This window comes from Portunus trituberculatus, chromosome 40 (genome assembly GCF_017591435.1).
Source record: "Portunus trituberculatus isolate SZX2019 chromosome 40, ASM1759143v1, whole genome shotgun sequence".
NCBI lineage: Eukaryota > Metazoa > Arthropoda > Malacostraca > Decapoda > Portunidae > Portunus > Portunus trituberculatus.
In genome coordinates, this window is record NC_059294.1 from 19,594,975 (window position 1) to 19,611,720 (window position 16,746).

At 43.1% G+C, this 16,746-nt stretch overlaps 1 protein-coding gene across 1 annotated transcript in view; it reads right to left on the bottom strand.

Annotated features, from left to right (window-relative positions):
* Positions 1-16,746, bottom strand: part of LOC123516054 (roundabout homolog 2-like) — a 305,146-nt gene that overhangs the window by 34,249 nt on the left and 254,151 nt on the right. The window contains exons 10-11 of the mRNA XM_045275074.1: positions 8,638-8,753; positions 840-1,188 (exon numbers count right to left, since the gene is read on the bottom strand). Coding sequence (XP_045131009.1) covers positions 840-1,188; positions 8,638-8,753 — 465 coding nt within the window. The remainder of the gene's footprint in view (positions 1-839; positions 1,189-8,637; positions 8,754-16,746) is intronic.

Sequence of the window (16,746 nt, forward strand, 5' to 3'; positions counted from 1 at the left end):
GTGGTGGTGGTGGTAGTAGCAGCAGCAGCAGCAGCAGCAGCAGTGGTGGTAGTGGTAGTAGTAGTAGTAGTAGTAGTAGTAGTAGTAGTAGTAGTAATAGTAGTAGTAGTAGTAGTAGTAGTTGCAGCACTTTGTTTTCGTTATGATGGTGATGACTGTCGTTACAACAACAACAACAGCAAACAATAATCATGCAGACAATTTCAATCACACACGAGACGCTTCAGCCTTTCTAGTCATACAAACACTCCTACAAAGGAAAGAAGGAGAGAGTTACACCTTGTCATTTATCCTCCCCAAAGACACACAGTCTTGCCGGACTTCATCGTCGCCTCATTGAAAACTTTGGAGGGACAGTTTTTCATTACTAGCGAGGCAATGGCGTTATCAGAGAGAGAGAGAGAGAGAGAGAGAGAGAGAGAGAGAGAGAGAGAGAGGATGATAATGGTGCATTGCTATATCAGCTAAAATCTTCACCAAATCCTTTACGTCAAAACAAAAATAACAACTCAATAAAAATATCAATGTAACGCACAGCTACACACACACACACACACACACACACACACACACACACACACACACACACACACACACACCATCACTATCACCATCACCACCAAAATCCTCAAGAGCAGCAGCCAACACTTAGCACCCACATACTCACAGACAAAAAAAGAAATAACAACAGCAAGCATCACAAGAGGAACACCAAGACAAAATACCACAAAATCAACCTCAATTACTAACTCACCTTTACCTCACACGAAACACCATGTAGAAAATCACCTTATAGAAAACACCCCACAACCTTCACACACACACCCCAGCGTACTCACCATTGAGCGAGGGAAGCTGTGAGGCCTTATGATGCACGCGTCGGATGTACAGAAGCACCACCAGCACAAGAAGCAGGAGGAACATAGCCCCTCCAACCAGCACGATGAACCACGCCTCTCGCACCACGCCCTCTGACCCAGCGTGACGGTTTGCCAATGGGTTTAGAAGGGCTGGATCGGTCTGGAGTCGAAGCGGCTGAGAGGCAGGTCCCTCCCCCATTTTGGAGAGCGCTGCCAGACTGACGGAGTAGACATGGCCTGGTGTGAGGGGCGTCAGCTTGTAGGCGAAGGTGGAGGCGTTGACGGTGGTGTTGAGGAAGGTGGTTGTGCCGTTCACCATTGTCAGGATCTGTGAGGGAGAGTGAGGGAGGGAAGAGAAAACGGTGAGTGAGCGAAGCCTTCATTTCGGTGGAGTTTTGGCTTGTAGTGAAGAAAAAGAAGGGGAAAAAAAAGTGACGCTTGTTGAAGTTTTGTGAAAGAGAAAACGAAACATATAAGGAAGCGAAAAGTGAAACGAGACAGGTAATAAGAGAGAGAGAGAGAGAGAGAGAGAGAGAGAGAGAGAGAGAGAGAGAGAGAGAGAGAGAGAGAGAGAGAGAGAGAGAGAGAGAGAGAGAGAGAGAGAGAGAGAGAGAGAGAGAGAGAGAGAGAGAGAGAGAGAGAGAGAGAGAGAGAGAGAGAGAGAGAAACAAAGAAAGAGAAAGAGAGAAATCAAATCCATAATTCACCACACACTTGGGAATAGTACATAAACGACCAATAAAAAATAGAAGAAGAGAAACGGCAAACACGCAGAACAAATAGAGAAGCAAACACCACAACAGTTTCTTCTTAGCAATCAAGAGTCCCGAGAATTACTTAGAGAGAGAGAGAGAGAGAGAGAGAGAGAGAGAGAGAGAGAGAGAGAGAGAGAGAGAGAGAGAGAGAGAGAGAGAGAGAGAGAGAGAGAGAGAGAGAGAGAGAGAGAGAGAGAGAGTCAATAAGGGTGGAGGTGACACAGGGACACTAAAGGACCTTCGCACATCTCGCTTTTTCTCTCGTATCACTTTCTTGTCCTTGATGAGACGTCCAAAGTAGCGTAAGACAGTGTACGTGTTCCTCTCTGCTGATAAGGAGGAGGAGGAGGAGGAGGAGGAGGAGGAGGAAAATAAAGAAGTTGAAGAAGAAGAAGAAGATGATGATGATGATGATGATGATGATGAAGATATTGATAAGAAGAAGGGGGAGGTGGAGGAGGAGGAGGAGGAGGAAAAAACTGAAAAACTGTAATAAGAGGCGCATGGAAGAGGAGGCGCATGGAAGAGGAAACCAAGAAAAAGCAGGAATGGAAGAGGGCACATAAAACATAACACGGGATGGCGAGTCAGATTACTAAAACTTAAAGAAAGATGAAGGAATGAGAGAAGGAAGAGAGGAAGACGATGCCCTAAAAGAAAACTATTTTGAGCAGTTTTCATGTAACTTTATCCATCCGTTTTAAGTTCGTTACAGGTCTTGAAGCTACATTAACCAAACTTTTCCAAAACAACTGAAAAACGGATCACCATTATCATCATCTTCATCAACGTTTAATGCGGGGTTACAGTCCACACGATGAATAAATACATTAAGACACGTGGTGAATAATAATAATAATAATAATAATAATAATAATAATAATAATAATAATAATGGTAATAATAATGATAATGATTTCCCAGCTCAGTGACATTCAATAATTCCAGCATTATTTTCATCTCACGTTTTGTCCAGATGTTCTAAGAAGGAGTTGGTGAAATATAACTTGGAGTTAAATCTACAGCTTTTTTTTTTTTTTATATTTTTTCTCAAGACGATTGTTTTGAATTGTACCTTAGTATTTGTTATATCAAAGAATAGCAGAGCCTCTGTCAATCCATTATTAAGCACAATGCAATTAGTTCCCGTCACTGTTCACCGGAAAAACGCAGAAAAAAGATAAAAGGATCTGAAAATGATAAATTAAAGAAACCGAAAAGCAAAAGCATAAGAAAAAGAAAACAAATTACTGCACAATGAACAATAAAAATGTCTCAAAAATGTATTCTCGAAGATACTCAAAAAAGCAGCAGAAAGTTTAAAGAATACAAAGAAAGATGCTTACACGAAAATAAATATCAAAATAATTACGTCCAAACCAAAATAAAGAAAGGTTAACACTAAAAAAAATAAGAATAAAAATTTGAGGAAAAAAAAGTCGAGGTTACGATAAAAAAAAAACTAACAAAAACAACAACGTAGATGATGATAAAGAGGAGAGAGAGAGAGAGAGAGAGAGAGAGAGAGAGAGAGAGAGAGAGAGAGAGAGAGAGAGAGACTGTAACACGCTAGGAAAATAACCTCCGCTTCACCAAACCCGAGAAGTGAAGCGCAAAGAGCTACCTCATTAGTTCTTCATACCCTTTCTCTCTCTCTCTCTCTCTCTCTCTCTCTCTCTCTCTCTCTCTCTCTCTTTAACCACCCACACTACCTCACCCTCATCTCCTTCTCCTCCTCCTCCTTTTTCTCCTGCCCTTTCTCTTTCCCCTCCTCTTCCTCTCCTCCTTCATCCTCGCTCAATCTATATTCACGCCCTTCTCACTCTCTCTCTCTCTCTCTCTCTCTCTCTCTCTCTCTCTCTCTCTCTCTCTCTCTCTCTCTCTCTCTCTCTCTCTCTCTCTCATTTCCTTATCTTTTCCTCCGTAACCTTCCTTAGTTTTCTGACTCGCTCCTTTATAACCACGAGAGAGAGAGAGAGAGAGAGAGAGAGAGAGAGAGAGAGAGAGAGAGAGAGAGAGAGAGAGAGAGAGAGAGAGAGAGAGAGAGAGGAAAAATGTGGTTGATATGAAGGCAAAGCTTTTGTCCTCTTTATTTTCCTGTGGTGTGAGAATATTTTTAGTTCTCTCTCTCTCTCTCTCTCTCTCTCTCTCTCTCTCTCTCTCTCTCTCTCTCTCTCTCTCTCTCTCTCAGCAGGTGGGACCGAAGTTACTATTTAGACCTTGAAAAGAGAAATGAATGGGAGGAAAGAGGAGAGAGAGAGAGAGAGAGAGAGAGAGAGAGAGAGAGAGAGAGAGAGAGAGAGAGAGAGAGAGAGAGAGAGAGAGAATCTAGAACTCCTACACAAACTCTCCCTCCTTACCAATGCTTATTGACTTCATTCGTACCTCCTTTTTCCTTTCAGTCGCATTACCGCACTTACCCCCCCTCTCTCTCTCTCTCTCTCTCTCTCTCTCTCTCTCTCTCTCTCTCTCTTCCATCTCCGCCTCCCGGTCACCGCCTTCATCACCATTCATCACCCCGCCATCACCCTGCACAAGATCTATTAAGGCCGTGTGTAACCAGTACGTTCAGCCTATAATCCCTTGCCACAAACACCAGCAAATTGAAAAAAAAGGAGAGAAAAAAGATCAGATTCGCTTGAGATTAGACAAAGAAGGATTGGATTCCCTTTAGAAAGAATTGCTATACTACTGATTATTCGGTCTCTTCCTTCGCTCTCTCTCTTTCGTTTTTTTCTACCTCCCCTTTTCTTTGTGTCTGTGTTTAGGTTGTGTTAATTGAACTAAGTGACGAGTAATGAGAAGTCAGTGAATGATAGGGAAGGGAGGTGAAAGGCGAGGAGGAGGAGGAGGAGGAGGAGGAGGAGGAGGAGGAGGAGGAGGAGGAAGATAAATAGAAGGAGAAAGGGAAGATGATAACGAGGAAAGAGGAGGTTGAATAACTGAATGTTACGTTGGTTATTGTGTACAAGTTCAGCCTTTACTATAATAATAATAATAATAATAATAATAATAATAATAATAATAACAAGGCAACTGAAAACAATCAGTCAAGAGGCGTAAACTCACTCAGTCTCCCGTAAAAATTCTCGTTAGCAACAAAATTTTCAAGCCACACCGTAACTTTTCGAGGAAGGAAGACTCATAGTGGCTCTTGGGAGAGGAGGAGGAGGAGGAGGAGGAGGAGGAGGAGGAGGAGGAGGAGGAGGAGGAGGAGGAGGAGGAAAAAGTATGTAAACAGATATCTAATTCGTGGATGAGGCGTGGTAATGAAGTTCAGCCATCAGGAAGGGAAGGGCGTGTCCCTGACTTGACGGGGAGGGGAGGGAAGGAGGGAGAGGAAGATAGGGAGAGAGAGTGAAGAAGGGAGGCAAGGAAGGAGGAAAAAAAAAAGAGAAGGCAGTGATAAATAAGTGCGCAGGGCAAAATGGAAAAAAAAGGAGGCAGACCCATAGGGAAGGAGAAAGGAAAAAAGTGAGAAAAAATTGGAGGAAAAAATAAATAGCCCATTGAAATCACAAAGGTAGAAAAAAGTGTCGAGGAAAAATTTAATCCAGCAGAATAAAATGGAACAGAATAACAACAACAATAAAAGAAAAGATACATAAAACAACAAAGCCAAGGGAGATTCTTCTTTATTTCTATTTTCTTTTTCTCTGTCTTCTCTTCTTCCCTCTCTCTCCGTTTTCTTTTTTTTGCGCCCTCTACTTACTCTCTTTGTACATACACGCATCACAGCAATATGCTTCCTTCCTACTTTCCTGCTTAACTTCCTTTTAATTCTTCTCTCTCCTCCTTCTCTTACTTCTTCACTTATTCTTCCTTCATCATTACTCCTCTTTTCCTGCTTAACCTTTTAACTCTTTCTTCTCTTTCTCTCTTTTCAACCTTCTTCTTTTATCCCTTTATTACACTTTTCTTTCACAACTTAACCTCATTCCTACTCTTTCTATACTCTCCTCTAATCCCTCCACGTCCCTACACCTCCTCCTCGTCTTTCTCCATCCCTCTCTCTCTCTCTCTTTCCTTCATCTCTCCTTCGGCTACCTCCTCCACTATTAACCTCTGAAAAGATGGTGGCAGCTCTGAAGAACTCAAAGAAACGAAGGCGCCTTTCACACTCCACTCCCGCTGGTCTCCCATCTCGCCCCGTCACTTCTTCGGGCGCTTTTAATCATGAGGGAGCAATTCAGGCGCCTCATTAATGGGCTGAGCGGCACGTCTTCCCGCACAATGGTCGAGGGTCATAGCAGTAGCGGCCCGAGGTGAGGGGAGGAGAATGGGGAAAGGGACACTGGGGTAAATGTATAGGGAAGTTGACGGTAGAGAGAGAGAGAGAGAGAGAGAGAGAGAGAGAGAGAGAGAGAGAGAGAGAGAGAGAGAGAGAGAGAGAGAGAGAGAGAGAGAGAGAGAGAGAGAGAGAGAGAGAGAGAGAGAGAGAGAGAGAGAGAGAGAGAGAGAGAGAGAGAGAGAGAGAGAGAGGAGCGTGAGCAATCTCAGTAATGCAGAGAGAGAGAGAGAGAGAGAGAGAGAGAGAGAGAGAGAGAGAGAGAGAGAGAGAGAGAGAGAGAGAGAGAGAGAGAGAGAGAGAGAGAGAGAGAGAGAGAGAGAGAGAGAGAGAGAGAGAGAGAGAGAGAGAGAGAGAGAGAGAGAGAGAGAATACGATGCATCACAATTATGGAGACTCACAACCCCATTAGCACCTGCCTGACGCCCCTGCCTCTTCCCACCTGGCTCTTGCACCTGCCTCCTCTTCCATTCTCCTCCTCTTCCTCCTCGCCCCACCTCCCTGCCTCGCGCTGCTCCTTGGCCTGACACACGACGCGATCATTTTGGCGCAATGAAAGACAAATAAACGCTTGAAATAACAAGGAGCACTAACAACCTTGCAGGAAAAATAAAAGGAATTCCATTTTTACGTACGCAGGTTGTCTCTGCCGGGCACTGAGCGACGACGGTGAATGCCAACACTTAAGTGGTCGTAGATAAAAACCGGTTGAAAAGTTATAAAAGTCAGTTAGGAAGGGAAAAATATCTAGGACGAAGATACGGAAAGGAATACACGCACACCGAACGTATGTATACACACACACACACACACACACACACACACACACACACACACACACACACACACTGAGGATCGAGATAACAAGCAGAAAAGTTAATAGATGGGAAATATACAAACAGATAAATAGGTAGAAAGATAGCTAAATAAATACATAGATAGAAAGACAAAGAAATATATACATAACTAAATAAACGCATGTATAGGTAGATAGATAGATAGATAAATAGATGGCCAGCTAGACTAGGTAGACAGACAAAATTAATAAACATGTTCCTTTAAAATATCTAGAAGTCTCCAGCAAATTGCACAACTTGTTCCGAATTAAAATAGTAAATGAACACAAACAATATTAGACATTTCTCTTGCTATTTTGCTCTTAAATATTTGAAGAAGGATCTGATGATTGTGCGTAAATAGAATAACAAGCGAAGGAATAGGAAGGGAAGGGAACAGAAAGGAGTGTGATATTCTATGGGAGAAGGAAGAGAAGATTAAAACGAAGCGAAAGAAGGAAGGGAGAATGGAAGCGAAACGAAGAGAAGGAAAGGGAAGAGAGGGAAAAGGAAGAGAAAATACGTTAATGGAAATCACGGAAAGAGTATTCTATGGGAAGGGAAAGGAAGACGATTAAAACGAAGCGAAAGAAGGAAGGGAGATTGGAAGCGAAATGAAGAGAAGGAAAAGGGAGAGAGGGGGGAAAGGAAGAGAAGATATAAAAATGGGAATCACGGAAAAGGAAAAGAAAAAAAAAGGAAGAAAAGGAAGGAAATAAAAATGACGAGATAGGAATGCATGAAAAGTGAAAAGAAGGGAAGGGGAGGGAATGTAAAGGTGGAAAGAGGAAAAGACGCGGGAAAGGAACATAAAAGAAAGGTAAGGAGGGAAAGGTATGTACATGCAGGAGGGGAAAGACTGAAAGGAAAATATAAGAAGAGAAGGAAAGATCACAGGAAAAAATGTCAGTGGAACAAAAAAAAAAAAAATACGATGTAATGCAAAAAGAAAATATAAAAACAAAAGAGAAAAGAAAAGAAAAACACACAAAATATCATACAATATAAAAGAAACACATGAAAAAAGAGAACAAGCAAAGGTTAAAACATCAAGAGTGAAAACAAGAGATTACAAGCAAAGCAAAGTAACGAATAAACAAAAAGAATAAAAAGACACGGCAGAACAACAAAATAATGAAAAAGAAACAGTAGGGAAGGGAAAGGAGAGTAAAGAACTAAAATGAATGGCAAATGGAGGCAAGGGAAAGGAAGGGAAATGTTATTTGTTGTGGATGAAAGGGAAGAAGGTGACTATTACAATGGTGGGTTCTGCGAGAGGAGGCAGGGAGGCACTGGGCATTGAAAGCAGCAACATCTCCTAACAGGAAGGAAGCAAGGCAAGGCAGGAAGCAGCACGGAGAAGCGAGGAACTGGCAGAGGAAAGAGAAGTAACCAAAGAGTAGGGAGAAACTTAGAGAGGGAATAGACGAGGTACTAGAATGGAGGAGGAAGGAGCAAGCAGGAAGGAAGGAATAAGCAGTGAGAAGGATAAACACTAGCAAGAACCAGGGGACTAAAAGCAAAGAACTGTAGAAAAAAATATAAAAAATTGTAGGAGAAAAGGTAAAATCTGAACAACAAAGTAAATCATTAACAGGAGAAAGAGACAAAAGATGGAAAGATTTAAACGATTGGGGATAAGAGAGAAAATAGTGAACGATGCATGAGAAACCAAATGAAGAGGGAGACATTTCAAGAAAGAAGAGAAAAGTGAGTGAAAAAGGAGATAACAAAAAGATGAGAAAATAAAATGCGGATATTAAATCAAAGTAAAAAATTAATGAAAAGATTGGAACAAGGATGCAGGAGCGCGAAAATAACAAAAAAATCGATCTTACTACTAATAATAAAAAATATAAAAAATATGAGCCAATTAGTGTGTCGCGCCACGCACTCACCTGGTAACCTGTGATGGGGCCGTGCTGCAGGCTGGCTTCGGGCGGACTCCAGGTGAGATAAGCGCAGGTGAGGTTGAGCAGGTGAACAGAGACCTCCTGGGGCGGGCCGGCCGGGGCTGTGGACGACAGGTGAAAGGTGAAAAGGCGCGTCCAAGGAAAGGGGAGCAAAGAAATGAAGAAGAAAAAAGAAGAAAAAATCTTGGCTGGGAGAAGAGGCAAAGAAAGGAGCTGGAGGAGAAGGAGGAAAACTTGAAGAGCCTGAGACGAAAGGAGGCAGGAAAAGTCAGGGAAGAGGAAGAGTGAGATGGCAGAGAAAGAGGGAGAGGAACGAAGAGGGATCCGTTGGTCGTGAGATAAAGTTAGGCGACGCTCGGTCAGTTTTTGAAGGAAAGAAATAAAAGGTTGGAGGAAAAGACAAGGCCAACACGAAAAGGCAAAGAAGGAAGAAAACTCCAAAGAAACAGAAGAACACAACACCAGAAACACATCGAGGAATAAAGAATACAAAAAGAAAAAGAAAATAAAAGGCACATCACACACACACAAAAAAAACAGATAAAAAAAGATGAAATTACAACTTGCAACAAGACACGAACAAGAGAGAAAACAAGAAACCTAAAAGAAAACTGGAAACTGTAATCTTCATCTGTCGGTTAGTCTGTTAGTCTCCACACACACACACACACACACACACACACACACACACACACACACACACACACACACACACACACACACTTTCTTCGGCAGCAACAGACAGAGAACTCACGTCAATAATTCCAAAGGCGACACTGTCTGGCTCATAGCAAAATTATATTACGCCTCCCTCCATCCTGCATCATTAAGGGAGGGAGGGAGGGAGGGAAGGATGAAAGGAGAGGGGGGAGGGCGTAGTAAGGAAGGAAGAGACACGGAGGAAGGAGAAGGAAAGGCATATGTCGCTTCCTTAGACAGGGTGTGTGAAAGGCCTAAGAAAGCTTGTTGAATCAGTGCTTAATTACCCTCAGCACCTTCATCTATTCAATTATTGAGGTTGAGAGAGAGAGAGAGAGAGAGAGAGAGAGAGAGAGAGAGAGAGAGAGAGAGAGAGAGAGAGATTAATAGATAGATAGATAAATAGATAGAGAGACCGAGAGACAGACAGACCGAAACAAACTCAGGAGTAAATAAATACAAAAAAAAAAAGACATAGAAGACAACCAAACAGACAGACAGACACAGACAGGTAGACGATATAAGCAGAGATAGAGAGACACACAGGTAAAGACAGACAGAAAGACCAACAAATAGAAGTAATAAAAAATATATAGCATTTAAAGGAACAAAAAAGCAAGATTAAACCTAAAATAATGTGCTAAGTTCTCTCTCTCTCTCTCTCTCTCTCTCTCTCTCTCTCTCTCTCTCTCTCTCTCTCTCTCTCTCTCTCTCTCTCTGAATGTGAAAATAATATGGTATAAACTTTTTCCTGAATATTTTGCTGACGTGGTAGGAACAAAGGAAGAAAAGAAAAATAGAGTGAATGAAATACAAGAGAAAGACACTGTAGGAAGAATACGAAGAGAGGAAGAGGGATAGATAGATAGAGGGAGAGAGAGAAGAGGAAGAGAAAAAGGAACAGTTGGGGAGATGTAGGGAGGGAAGAAAAGAAAGAGAATAAAAGAGAAAGAGGAAACTGGGAAACGGGTAGGTGGAAAAGTTGAAGAGAGAGAGAGAGAGAGAGAGAGAGAGAGAGAGAGAGAGAGAGAGAGAGAGAGAGAGAGAGAGAGAGAGAGAGAGAGAGAGAGAGAGAGAAAGAGAGAACAAAGCTTCGTCTATGAACATATCACCTCTGTTCGCAGCTCATTACATTCTATGGGTTCCCGAAGCAGAGAGTGGCTGGCACAATTCACAGCCTCGCAACGCATTCTGAAGAGCCATAGCCAGTGCCGATGACTCCCCGCCGCAGTGCCACATCCTCCCATACGCAGTTCTTACCCCTCATAGAGTGCCAGTTGTGCCACAGAATGATAGGGCCATTTTCACAACACTGCCATTCATTTCCACCGTGCCAAATGTTCCCAAAACACACATACGAGTACACACGCACACGCAAACGCACATACACACACGCAAGGGAACTGTGCAGAGGTAAGTGTTTCTGTATCTTCACATGCCATAGGGTCTTAAAATAGTGAAGATAATGTTAAGTGCATAGACTGTTCTCCTGTACGGTTGGGATTTAAAAATCAAGCTCTCTCTCTCTCTCTCTCTCTCTCTCTCTCTCTCTCTCTGGGTCTTAACGTGATGAGTTTGGCATCCTTGTAGTCTCTCTAATAAGCACAGTAAGGTGATACATTGACCAGCCTTATGTCAACACAGGGGTGAGAAGTGTTATCATTGCTGTTGTTGTTGTTACTATTATTATCTTTATTATTTATTATTATTATTATTATTATTATTATTATTATTATTATTATTATTATTATTATTATTAGGGTTGTTGTTATTGTCATCATTAGCAATTCTAGTACTACAACAACAACAACAACAACAACAACAACAACAACAACAACAACAACAACAACAACAACAACAACAACAACTACTACTACTACTACTACTACTACTACTACTACTACTACTACTACTACTGCTACTACTACTATTACTACCACTACTACTACTAATAATAATAATAATGGTATTGATAAAAATACTCATTAGCATCATCATCATCAGTAGTAGTAGTAGTAGTAGTAGTAGTAGTAGTAGTAGTAGTAGTAGTAGGTAGAGGTATCATTACTATTACCATTATTTAATCAGATTTTTTACTATCAGAGATATTATTTACACCATTTTTTCTCACTTTATATTGTTTATAGAATTCATATAATTACTTATCTGATTAGATTTTCACGTTTTTTTTTTTTACTTAATAACTGTTATTGTCATTCTATACTTCGTTAACCCTTCCATTTTCTTTTTATCCAATATATTTTCATCTCTCTCTCTCTCTCTCTCTCTCTCTCTCTCTCTCTCTCTCTCTCTCTCTCTCTCTCTCTCCCTGCGCATTTCGTTTCCTCACTTTTACCTCGTATTTCCATTCTCTTGTTCATTTTCCACTGTAATTCTTGCCGTGTGTCTTTGTCCGTGTCTTTCTTTTCCTCCGTTTTGGTGATGTGTTTTTCATTTCCACATTTCCATTTCGCTCCCTCCATCAACCTTTCACCATATTCCTTCTTCTCCCCCATATACACACTCGTTTCCCATTACCTCTCCCTCCTATCCATTACTCCTCCTTCTCTCCTTTCCCTCCTTCTCCATTCCGTCCCCTCCATCAAGTCTCCCTTCTCTGCGTCTCTCCTCCTTTCCTCCAAACAGCCGGTCGTAGCAAGCGATCATATAAACTTAACAAATATATCTTAATCTCTCCCTATTCTCGCTCCCTGTCTCCCTCTCTTCTCTGTGCGCCGCCTCCGCCCTTTATGCCGCCTCCACGACCCCCGTAAGTGGCACTGAGGCACCGGCAAGGCACCCCAACGCCAGACTTATGTATATATGTATAGAATCTAACGGGATGGTGCAAGCAGCGTCCCGGATGTTATCTCAGTAAACCTATGTTCGCATATATGCATACCTGCCTCTATACACTCATACACACGATGGGGACAGACATGCAGGCTTATATACAGAGAGGTGTCCATGTGGGGTGTACATTCATGCACAGACAGGCAGTGTAGAGTACAATAGGGAAGTTTTCGTCACTTTCGACCAATTTTCCCTTTCGTCTCGTTTTATTAATTCGTGATGGACAGGAAGGGACCGTCGCGCCCCTACTCCTGATGCGTGAAAGTAGGAGGTAATCCGCCCGCCTCTCTCTCTCTCTCTCTCTCTCTCTCTCTCTCTCTCTTAAAAAGATGTCATACTCAATACCAGTTATGCCTTATGACACCGTCTTTCTTTTTTCTCCTCCTCTTCCACCTCCCTTCTTCTCCTCCTCCTTCTCCTCCTCCTCCTCCTCCTCCTCCTCCTCCTCCTCCTCCACCTTCTCCTCTTCCTCCTTGTCCTCCTCCTCCTCCTACAGAAACACACCCTCTATGTCAGGTGAAGGAACCTCACAAACTCTCTCGTATGAGCGGCGTGTCCCTAGCAGCAGCTGTGAGAGAGAGAGAGAGAGAGAGAGAGAGAGAGAGAGAGAGAGAGAGAGAGAGAGAGAGAGAGAGAGAGAGAGAGAGAGAGAGAGAGAGAGAGAGAGAGAGAGAGAGAGAGAGATTCTTCCTCTCTCTCTCTCTCTCTCTCTCTCTCTCTCTCTCTATCCAGCAGGAGTGGCCGGTCAGGTGCTCACAGTCAGGAGTTGAACATGTGTCTCCTTTGAGGTGGACGCGAGGCCTCTTGAGCATGTTGTGAGGAACGAGTTGGCGAGGTGGAGTTTGATTTAATTTTTCCACTTCAGACATCTCACTGGAGGAGGAGGAGGAGGAAGTGAAGGAGGAGGCGGAGGTGGATGCGGAGGAGGAGGAAGAGGAGGAGGAGGCGGAGGAAGAGAGAAGAGTGAGACGGAGAAGGAGGTGGTAGAGGGTAAAAATATTTCTCTCTCTCTCTCTCTCTCTCTCTCTCTCTCTCTCTCTCTCTCTCTCTCTCTCTCTCTCTCTCTCTCTCTCTCTCTCTCTCTCTCTCTCTCTCTGGAGGAGGAGGAGGAGGAGGAGGAGGAGGAGGAGGAGGAGGAGGAGGAGGAGGAGAGTGAGACGGAGATGAAGGAGGTGGAGGATAAGATTTTGGTGTTTCTCTCTCTCTCTCTCTCTCTCTCTCTCTCTCTCTCTCTCTCTCTCTCTCTCTCTCTCTCTCTCTCTCTCTCTCTCTCTCTCTCTCTCTCTCTCTCTCTCTCTCTCTCTCTCCTTCCTTCATTATGCGTGGCGCTTATCAGGGCGGCACTGTTATCTCTATGGCTCTCTTGCGGTTCCTTGTCCTGGGAAATATATTAAAAAAACTTTGCCCTTTACTGCTTTCCCTCTTCTTTTTTTTTTTTACGTTCTTTCTATTTACTCTCTTTCTTTCCTGGCGTGAAATATTATCGCCTAAAGTGGAAACTCCAACTCGCTTCGTTCTGATAAACTGATAAACTTCCCAGCGATCTTTTACATTCTCCGCGAGGCAAAGGTGGGAGGAGGAAGGACGAGGGATGAGGGAGGACGGGAGGGTCAAAAAATGTGGATAAATAAATGAGAGTTTGGGATAGCGGAGTCTGAGCCACTAAATTTGGATAATCACGTTCGGAATAAAATTTACGTTCAGCTGAAGTCTCGCTACTTTAAGCGTTCTATGTGTATGTATTCCCTTTCCAGTAACTTTTCCTTGTGTCATCTCATCCAGAAGATCAAACTAGACACATAATAATTTTCTTCTATCATCTCAAACCCCGAAATAAAAATCAAACTATAAAAAGAAATAACAACACAGTATTTCTTGGTTTATTCAACAAATGCTCTACTTTTGTACCTGAGAACATTAATTAAGTCGTCACTTTTCTATTGAGTTTATCTTACATCATTAACTGTACAAAAAAAAAATGATGTATATAAAAACAAAGCACATAACAATACTAGAAAGGCTTTTCCAATATATTTTCTTTATTTATTCATTTATTTATTTTTTAACCAGAAAACATTAAACTGTTACGTGAACAGAAAAAAAGCCAAACATCAACGAATATTCGCCTCAACATTGAGTTATAAGAAAAAAAAAAGGAAATTAAAGCACGTAACTTCATCGCTGCTTTTCAAATCAAAAATAGATAAAACTTCAAAATTATTGCCAGTGCAGAAAAGTCTCGCTATTTTTAACAGTTTTGAAGAGTCTTGGGCAGAAGTTTCTCTTAGATTCGCCACTGGAGACAGACAAAGAGGAGGAGGAAGAAGAGGAGGAGGAGGAGGAGAAAGATGCAGGAATGGAATGGAAACGAAAGGAGGATAACTGGAGAAGGGGGAGAGGAAATGATGAGAGGAGAGGAAAAGCAAAGAACGAGAAGAGTTAGAATGCTGAAGTAAAAGTGGGAAACAAAGAGCCAGAAAGGAAAGGCCAAAGTTGGAGAGAGAGAGAGAGAGAGAGAGAGAGAGAGAGAGAGAGAGAGAGAGAGAGAGAGAGAGAGAGAGAGAGAGAGAGAGAGAGAGAGAGAGAGAGAGAGAGAGAGAGAGAGAGAGAGAGAGAGAGAGAGAGAGAGAGAGAGAGAGAGAGAGAGAGACATGAAAGAAACACGAGCAAATACGAATGAAAGGAAAGGTGACAAAAGCAGAAAACCAAAATAGAAAGGCATGCCGAGAGAATACGCACGAAAGAAGGGGAAGAAAAAAAAAGGAAACCAGCAGAAAGGGAGGTACAAATACATAGCGACAAAGGGAGGGATCAGAAAAGGGAGCAAAAGACTTTTCGCCACAAAGCAAGGTTACCTGTGGCCACCTGGAGAAACAAACAAATACGAGTGTTAATACATGCATGAGAAAGGGAGGAACACTGGGAAAGGTGGAAAAAAGGAGAAAGAAAAAAAGCGATGAAGGGAGAGGGAATACAAGCAAGAGAGAGAGAGAGAGAGAGAGAGAGAGAGAGAGAGAGAGAGAGAGAGAGAGACTACTATACTAGAAGGAGAGGTTTCTGTGTGTGCCTTAAACCGCTCTTGATTCCAGTCCTTTCTCCTTCCTAAGTGGTCGTAGGAGAGAAGGGATGGCGACCACGGAAGAGGAAGAAGAAGAGAACGAGGAAGAGGAAGAGGAAGACGAGGAAGAAGAGGAGGAGGAGGAGGAGGAGGAGGAGGAGGAGGAGGGATCTGGGAAGTGCAAAGGATTAGAGGGGAAATCTGATGGGACCCTGGACTTCTACACCCCCCACCCCGGCCTCCCACCACCAACATTTCTAATCACTTGTCCAATAAAATATACCCTCGTCTCCCCCTTGTATAATCATCATTAGTTTGGCAGGAAAGTCAGCAACACTCTGCGCGCACGAGGAAGAGTTGCAGGACCAATTACAGACCCAATCAGGGAAAACCGTGACTACAGCGAGTCGAGAGCGGCGTGAAAGTGTGAATGCCTTAGCGTGCGTCAGCGTGTGTTAGTGTGTGTGTGTTAGTGTGTTAGTGGGGGAAAGCAGGGAATGGCAGAGGAATGGGAGAAGGGAGGGCAGGAGTGCAGGAAAAGGGTTGAAGCGATAATGAATAAGTGAAAACGTTTGCAGCCATGAATTTCCAAAGAGTATACCAGCGTTTTCCAACACAAGGAGGAAGAGGAGTGAAATTGGCCTTACGTTTCGCCGCACGTCCGTTTTGGATTAAGGCATTCAGTTATTTGTGAGATACTGGTGACCCCCACACTCCCTGCACCCGTACTCCCATCCCAGCCCATCCCCATACCAGCCCAGAGTATCCCACCCCAGCCCAGCCTAGCCCACCCCAGCCCAGCCCAGCCCAGCCCAGCCCATGCCCCCCTGACCTGGTTTTCCATTACCTTCCTCTCTCTCTCTCTCTCTCTCTCTCTCTCTCTCTCTCTCTCTCTCTCTCTCTCTCTCTCTCTCTCTCTCTCTCTCTCTCTCTGCTCCCCAGCCTCATTCATCCTTTTCACTCTCCTCCCTTGTCTTCTACTCAATTTCCCTTTTCAGATTTCCTTTTATTTCCTTTTATCTCTCTCTCTCTCTCTCTCTCTCTCTCTCTCTCTCTCTCTCTCTCTCTCTCTCTCTCTCTCTCTCTCTCTCTCTCTCTCTCTCTCTCTCTCTCTACCGAAAGATCCTTCCTCTTCTCGCCTCTCTTCACCTGTCTCTCAATCTTCCCTACCTGTCCAGCCCCTTATTATCTGATCCAGTGTACTAGTCTCTCTCTCTCTCTCTCTCTCTCTCTCTCTCTCTCTCTCTCTCTCTCTCTCTCTCTCTCTCTCTCTCTCTCTCTCTCTCTCTCTCTCTCTCTCTCTCTCTCTCTCTCTCTCTTATACTCAGTCTTCCTCTGAATCTTCTTGGTCAACATTCCATATTTTTCTTCCTTCTGTCCTTATTTATCTATTGCCCTGCTGAGTTCGAAAGGCTTATCTTTATTTTCTTTCTCATCTTCCGCTTTTCAAGTGAAATATAACCCATTCCTGCTAACTTTCTCTC